Source organism: Tachysurus vachellii, chromosome 13 (genome assembly GCF_030014155.1).
Source record: "Tachysurus vachellii isolate PV-2020 chromosome 13, HZAU_Pvac_v1, whole genome shotgun sequence".
Taxonomy (NCBI): domain Eukaryota; kingdom Metazoa; phylum Chordata; class Actinopteri; order Siluriformes; family Bagridae; genus Tachysurus; species Tachysurus vachellii.
Window position 1 is genome coordinate 8664765 of NC_083472.1, and position 8214 is coordinate 8672978.

Consider the following 8214-nt stretch of genomic DNA (forward strand, 5'->3'; position numbering starts at 1 on the left):
CCAACCACACTACTGGAAGAACGTCTTTATTTACCGTCCAGTTGTTGTACAGTTGTTGCCCTTTCTGTTTCACAGTAAATGCTGTTAAGAACCAGTTAAATGTCAGTGTTATTGAACCAGATCTAAACCATGTACTGTGTTACATTCACAAGATTCTTAGACAGGTTTAAGGTATTTCAGGTTGAAAATTAAGCCTCAGTTTTTTTTCTTCATTAAATTCTCCAAACTGCACTGTATCTTTACGTGTGTAGTGAAATATGCCATTTATTTTTAAGCAAATGCAGATCATCATTTCTTAGATTGATGCAGCCAAATAATACTTTGCATTTGCAATCACAGGTTCAAAAAAAAAAAAGACAATACTGCTGGAGCTGAAGAAGAAGAAGACAATAAAAAATACCCTAAACATAATGATGCAGGTTGGTAAACTGGACAAAAATCAGCTTAACTTGACTTAACATGTTTTTCAACATCTTTTCATTTCTTTTAGTTTCCCTAAAATGAAATTTAGAGCAAATATAATCCAGAGCCTTAGTGGTGTGTGTGGAAAAACATAAAACAAAGATAAAACGGGAGTAAACATAACACCAAACCATATTTAACCCTCAAAGTTCCCCATAATCCCATCCAAAGCCCAAACAGTAAGCAACTGATGAAAACATGAGAATTGCTACTAAAAACAAAATGTTTTCGTTATAAACCTAAAAGAACTACAATCATGTATGTGGTTTTATGCATATTTAAAACCAATCAAACTAGTAAACAGATTAAAGTGGTAAGTGTAGATTAAACAGTGTTGATACGAAAATTGTGTTATATCGCATGGCCTCCACACTGATTTAAGTAGTGTGCTGGTTTTTAAACTTAATTTTTAGAACTGTGCAATCTGGTGTGCATTGCATGAACTGAAATTACTGCTGTTTTCCATCACCCTCCTCTTTTATTTAATTGTTCACTTTAACATTTGTCCAACTGCTTAAAAAAACAAAAACAAACAAAAAACAAAACCCTTGCCCATTCACATTCATAGAGTTCATAAAATTGTCCTGTAATGACTGATGTCTAGTAAAATCTCCTGTTCCTCTCTTGCCGTTTCTGAAAGACCACTGCTCCCACAACAGCACAAACAACAATCCCAAGAAGAGCACACAAGAGAAGCAGGAAGACCTTCCAGCCGGTAAGAGGTGTACTCCGGAAATTGCCAGTTGGATCGTCAACATTGTCTATGTCACAAGAAATCAAAAAAGAAATAAAATTAAATTACATAGTTAAAATTAAAATATATACTTTAGTATGAAATACTAAAATAAATGTTTACAAAACATGATTCTATTTTGACATCATTTCCATTAATATATTTAACAATGATGATACTGATAACTCTGGCCAAATGATGTTCATTAATTTTCTATATGAATGCTTAGATGGGGTTAAGATAATTTCCTAGATTAAAAATAAGTCCTATTATTTAAAATTAAAAAGCTACAACTGATATGATGGAGTTTATGCAAGGAAATATTTATTCGTAACAGGTGAAGCTTCCCCACTAGGGAAAGGCTTCAGGAGGGTAGATTCTGCACTTTAAAAGTTTCTCAGTAACAAGCTGCACAAACATTTTTTTCCACACGTTCTTCCAGTAGTGTGGTTGGAATAATTTGTTGTCTTATTTACATTAGGAGAAAGTTAGGGAACAAGCTTCTATTTACTTTTATAAAAAGGTATGTCTTTTATTTAATCAATAAACATGTAATCCTTGGTTTATTGCTATAGTTTGAGAAGACAGGGGTATACCATTATAGGTAAATAATCAACTTTAACAGTAAAATGTGTGCCATATCTTCCTTCTTTACCTTTCATACATAGCACCTTTCAAACAATTAAACTGCAGCACAAAGTACTTCATAGCATGTAAATTAAACAGTAGCTAAAGAGAATAATAACAATAAGAAAAGTTTTCTACTGTACCTTTGGGAGACTTGAGCAAACTAACGCTAGGCTCAATCTTAGTCCAGTCTTGACTGTCCTCCTCAGGAGTGTGTTCAACCATCAGCTGGTACATTTTCATAGAGATGATATCATGGTTGTCTGCAGTAAAAAACACACTCAGTATTAGAAATAATTAACAGATACACCACAGTGTATATACACCATGAAATACGTGGCACTTGCCCGCCACATCCAAATGTGGCTCTTTCACAAACATTGTGCATAATTGTACAAGATGTCTCTTGACTGGAACCAAGTGGCCCAAACCATCTTTTCATGACAATGCCCCTGTGAACAAAGCGAGGTATATGAAGACTGAGTGGGAGAACTCGAGTGGGCCACGCAGAGCCCTGACCTCAACCCCTTTGAACACATTTCGGATGAACTGGAATGCCAACAGCACCCCAGAACTCTTTATCCAATATCAGGGTGAAGGGGGACAAATCACCACAATCAACCTAGTGAAAATCCTTCCCAAAAAAACTGGAAATTAATAACTGCAAATAGGGACTGAATCTGGAATTCGTACCATTTGTACAAAATTTGGATGTCTCATCTGCCAGAAACTGATAGCCACCTGATAGCCTCCCAAAAAAACTGGAAATTAATAACTGCAAATAGGGACTGAATATGGAATTGGATGTATATATGGGTGTTTACAGTCAGGCGTCCACATACTTTTGGAAATATACTATATCTTATTAGGATCTAGGATTACCAGAGAGATCTCCTGTGGCTGCAGACGCTCCAAAATAGTAACCGGTAGGAAGGCGGACGCCTGTGATATCGATACACTCTTTCCACTCATTCTTGTCATCAACATCAACCATAATCTACGGAACAAAGAGTAGATAAACAAGGGCATGTCATATCAAGGAACTCCTCTTTTCATTAATAATACTCTGAAGTTAAACTGATGTAACATTTAACTGAATTGACAAAAATGTCTTGTAACAAAAACAAACTCATACTTCACACATCTTTATATTAATACACACTTACAATACAATGTATAAAATAAATCTAAAATAAATAAACATAAGTGTAATGTCTTGTCTGTACAAGAATGATTTAAATGAAATGTTTTTTTTAACTCAAGGATTTTAAAAATAGAATAGTACTGAAAGCTACAATGGATGTCTTACCGTGAGTCTGCCTTTGGAGTATCGAATAGCAAGATATGTGTCATGGTCTTTGTTTCTGATTTCGACTGAGCAGCCCCCCAGCTCTGTAGAGCGGCCGTCGTTTCCATGATCGTAAGACACCGTGCCGTTACTCACCATTGCAGAAATGTAGGGAAAGGAACGCTATAAGATCACAGGGTAAGTGGTCATCACATTCACATATTTTACTGATTTTTAATGCAGATCCACATAACACATGCGTATACAGTTTCTGATTCAGCAAACAATCGCTAAGAGTTTAGGGAATATACATGATAAAGACACAAAATAAAGTTCAGCATTCAGAAAAAGCATTCAAATGAAGTAACTTATCAAACTATGGTGATGAACAGAATGTAAACATTTGTAAAAATAATGCGAATATCAAAAATGAGATAAAACAGTTCAGCTTGTTGACTAAAGCATTCGTATCATTTGTACAAAATTTGTTTAGGTGCATCCTTCACAAAAATGAAATCATGCTATGATGTGGGCCTAAGAACTTACCCAACGTATATCTTTATGCATTCAATATTTAACATAGCCAAATGCACAAAAGCACATGAATGACAACACAGGTCATATTAAAGGGAGAGTTCAGGATTTAATACACAGTGGTGTTTTTTTTCCTGTACAAACTATACTGATGTTTGAAATGAAACTGAAGTTCACATCTTTTTTTATAGTGTAGAGAATTAAAGCTTTTTTACCACCTTTTCCACAAAGATGTTATTCTCAACAGCTTTCTTTTGTTTTACAGATTCCAACTAGCTGCACATTGTCGGTTACATTTATTTACACATTCCTGAATAACATTGCATTTTTGCATACCTGGGAATGCACTACACATTCAAATATGTGACTCATATTGCATTTCAAATTTATCTGATTTATTTTTTTAAGGTTACGTAGACCAAGCAAAAAACGTCACTATAACGATAGTTTAAACTATTGTCCCAAACTATCCGTTTAATCACTCGTCAAGGTGTGTAAAACAAAAGGAAAAGACAGAAAGAAAGAAAAAAAAAAAAAAAAAAAAAAAAAAAAGAGATGGAATTACATCGGTAAAACATTTTCACAAATCGACATTGTTTCACCAATGATGACGAAGCCAAAAAAAAAATATATAAAAACAAAAATAAATACAAGCCATGTACACATATATACCGTTTGTCCTTTTAACTCACATATGAAGCCTCATCGTTTGGGTATGTGTCTATAAATACGGCCAAGCCATGGAAGTTGTCATTGCTGCCAGGGCCTGCTGGGAAAAAATCAGCTGTGAGTAAAGCACACTTACATCCATGCCGTGGAGGTCATTGCGGAACGTATCCAAAAAAACAGCCAGGCCTACAAAATGGTCCTGGTTTCCAAAGACTGGTCCTAAATGAAGGTGGAAATATGACAAAACACAATTCACTGGAGCAGCAATTTACACACACACAAAAAGAAGGTCTGCAGGTGAATGTAATGGTCTAGAAATAAAAACACATTTCCCGGTGATAGCATAAAAACATTTGAATATTTGACGTATTAATCAAAAATGAAAACATATAAAGTACACATTATCCAGTAATTCCTCCCCTACATCACTCAGTGCAGGTCGAGTGCTTTAAGACAACCTCGCGGCCAAAACATTTACACACTTACCAGGATGTAATCGCTCCTTTGAGTACCAAATGGCAATGCCATCTCCATGGAGATTCTTCTTCCCCGATCCGTGAACTTTAAATTGCACGTGCATCTCCCAGTCTTTCAAGTAACAGGGCTACAAAAGAAAGAGACTGAAAGATTTAAGACATCAGACTGTAAAAACAACATTTTTATGCAGTGTTATAGAAAATTATACATAAATAAAGAATATTTACTTTTCCTGGTATTGGGGAATACTAAAATAGAGAAAATAGTGTATTATGCTTTTTTTTACTTTTGCTCTAATCTGTCTCATTGACTTTATTTAGATTTGACGATTTAATAGTGTAGAAGAGTACAAAATTAAAGGAAATATGTACACTGAAACAACTGAATTATATTTATGTGGAAATATCTGTGATGTGATCTGTGAATCCTAATGTGGTGATGTGTTGGTCCTGGGTTTTTGTTTCTCATGGATGAACAGCGATTGGACAGTTACAATGTTGTTTAAATGGCTGCAGTGAAGGCATTCAACTTCCTGGGCTCCACCATCTCCCAGGACCTGAAGTGGAACACTCACATTGACACAAAGGCCCAACAAAGGATGCACAACCTTAGCCAGCTGAGGGAGTTTAACCTGCCACAGGAGCTGCTGAAACAGTGCTAATAAGCCGTCATCGAGTCTGTTCTGTGCACAACAATAACTGTCTGGTTTGGCTTAGCTATAAAATCAGACATCAGAAGACTACAGAGAACGGTTCGGACTCCTGAAAGGATTATTGGTGTTCCCCTGCCCACCCTTTAAAAACTCTATATATCCAGAGTGAGGAAGAGGGTTCAGAGAATTCTACCATCTATAGCACAACTGTACATACAATTTATGTTTTAATTAATTATTTACATGTGTATTTTTTTTGTAATCTCATCTTGTCTCTGTGTACTGGAAGCATATGACACTAAAACAAATTCCTTGTATGTGCAAGCATACTTGGCAATAAAGATCTTTCTGATTCTAACAAGAGAATTAAACTTTAAACGAGCCAAAAAAGAACACCAGCATACGAGTTCTTGAGACAGCAAAAACATTAAACTCAAAGGTCCAGGATGCAATGCAGCTATATGATGCAGAGTTTAAAAGGAAAAGACACTCGACTTTAGTACGTGATCTACAAGATGGCAATTGTAGCGGTTCCAACAGCGGTATTAGCATGAAGTTTGCAGCTTTGAATCCTTATCTGTCAGAGAAGGAGATCTGACAACAGGGCAGAATAAACAACTAAAGCAGGTAGGTAGAAAAGAAGAAAAGTCTAAATCCCATCACCAAATATTGACACTGTACGATCTCCAGCTCTGCTTGACTCATCTTATGGTCTACTTCTACTGTACTTTGAGCTGCCATCGGCTCAGATTCACTTGCTGCTGTTCTGAATTACCTTGAGACTGCTGTCCATAATACCCATTGTTATCGATATTTTCACTTCTATAGCCTAAAGCTTCAATTTCTGAAAACAAACTATAGCTGGGTTTCACTGTGTAATGACTCAATCTCACTATCAGGTGTCATATAAAAAAGGATGAGTTCCATTTTTCTGTATGAATGTTTCATTTATGCTCTTGACATGTAAAACAAAGTAAAAACAGAACAAACAATATTAATTTAAATAAAAAATAAAAATTTCAAAAAATAATGGACAATGTCATCACTCACCACTGTGTTCCAGATGGATCCTTGCCTGCTCCGTTCATCAGGTGTCAGACGCACATACTGGCTTGTAACTAAAGTACTTCCCCAGAAATCCCATTGACTTGAAGCACTTGTTCCAACACCTAAAGAGAAAAAGTACATATTGTCGAAAATTCTTTACACTGGGCTCACAAAGCTATGCTGAACTTTTTAAGTTGGCTTTGCAAAAAAGTAGTCAAATACAATGCACATCTTAGCCACATGGCTGCAAGTGTAACGGCTTGAAGGAGGTTTTTTTTAGCAAAGGTTGAACATGGCTATAAACAAATCTGTTGTAAAGGGTCGTTTTAAGTTGCAGTCAAGTTACCACTTGTATCTATAAATACTGCTTTTGTTGTCAAACTTCTTAAAATTTTATGAAAGTCTGTGAAAACACTTTTCGGTCTTTGTGGCATGCCTTCAGGTGTACAATTTACATAAACACACGTGATTGGGAGTGTGTTATAGCTTATCGGTTAAGGTGTTGGGTTACCAATCGGAAGTTTGTGAGCTCGAATCCGAGGTTAGCCACACCAAGCTGCCACTGTTGGGCCCTTGAGAAAGGCCCTTAACCCTCAGTTGTGTAAAAAAAATTATAATAATGTAAGTTGCTCTGGAAAAGTAAATGGATGAGCCACAACCGAGGATCTGCTAAGCGTTAGGAACTAGATTTGACAAAATTAAGCCATTAAAAAAAGATGTAAAAGAGTTTTGTTGGCTTTCTGACCAGACACTTTGTCTGTCCTGTACTTGATACTATAGCTCACATCACAGCTGCTGGGTACACGAGCTGAGAGAGAGGGCAGTTTTTTTGGTTCAGAGTGTAGTCTTACTGAGCTGCACTTAAAATAAAGGAATAAAATCTTTGAGCATATATACTCAGCTTTGGGAAAATAATCTTCTGCTTTCTATATTGCGCCTCATTGCACATAATGCCATCAACTCTTTGCCATTCTTATATTGTATTCAAATCTAAATCTCTGCAGAAATGATTCTTTATAAAACAGATATGCAAATGATCATGACAGTTCAGTGACAATACAAATGAGTCCATGATGTTATCTTCTTTGACCGAGAACGTACGAGCTACTTTCCCCTTGAAAATACTTAGCAGCACTGTGAAATACTTTAACTGATAACAATCTGAAATACTTTAACACCAGGATAAAGTGTCAGGTTTACTATTCTTAAAAAAAAAAAAAAAAAAATACACATATTGTAAAACAAAAACAAGCTATCAGTTATAAAAATGTTCTAACAGTTTGTTGACATTGCATAGTACAGATTTACAATAGCTTTCTGAGAAAAAGACATAAGCTAGCGTTAGTTATCTGTCGTTTAGACAATTCAGCTGTATTGTTTATTTCTTTATTTTCTTTACTAACAACTACCAACCCATCAACTTTCCCATGTAGCATGTAGCTAACCCTGCACTCAGGCACGGTTAGCTCTTCAAGAAGTTTCTCGACTAGCCAGCTAGCTTACCTTGATATGGCTTTATGAGTGAATGCTCCCGCTTTAAGTGCTCAGCGTTGCCGTCTGTTATATCTGAGCACACGGAAGAAAACTGCAGCAACCACAAAAGTAGGAATATTTTGCAAACGCCTTTGTGTGGGTAGCTGAAAAGACATGACAGCTTCTTATCTGTAGCCATTTTCATGAGTTCTTCGTTTTTGAAACATCGACTTCCGGTTTCCGACAAGAAAC

The 8214-nt window shown here is 36.0% G+C and overlaps 1 protein-coding gene across 2 annotated transcripts; it reads right to left on the bottom strand.

The window, feature by feature from the left end:
- Nucleotides 1-10: 10 nt before the first annotated feature.
- lman2 (lectin, mannose-binding 2) lies at nt 11-8206 on the bottom strand. 2 transcript variants are annotated; one of them, XM_060884626.1, is made up of 8 exons: nt 7993-8206; nt 6493-6611; nt 4800-4917; nt 4337-4410; nt 3132-3293; nt 2705-2819; nt 1966-2085; nt 11-1223 (listed from the first exon to the last, which is right to left on the bottom strand). In XM_060884626.1, exons 1-8 carry the CDS (start codon nt 8165-8167, stop codon nt 1063-1065), a joined length of 1044 nt encoding a protein of 347 aa, XP_060740609.1. In that variant the 5' UTR covers nt 8168-8206; the 3' UTR covers nt 11-1062. The 2 variants fall into 2 exon arrangements, with proteins under 2 accessions (XP_060740609.1, XP_060740608.1); XM_060884625.1 differs by lacking the exon at nt 4337-4410 and adding an exon at nt 4450-4532 and having other exon boundaries at nt 7993-8205.
- Between the last annotated feature and the right edge of the window lie 8 nt (nt 8207-8214).

Coding starts and splice junctions, on each gene's coding strand:
- lman2 (XM_060884625.1), bottom strand. CDS start 8,167: ATGAAAATGGCTACAGATAAGAAGCTGTCATGTCTTTTCAGCTACCCA. Junction 4,918..6,492: donor GATCCATCTGGAACACAGTG/GTGAGTGATGAC, acceptor TTTCTTTTGTAG/CCCTGTTACTTGAAAGACTG. Junction 2,820..3,131: donor ACTCCAAAGGCAGACTCACG/GTAAGACATCCA, acceptor TTTGTTCCGTAG/ATTATGGTTGATGTTGATGA.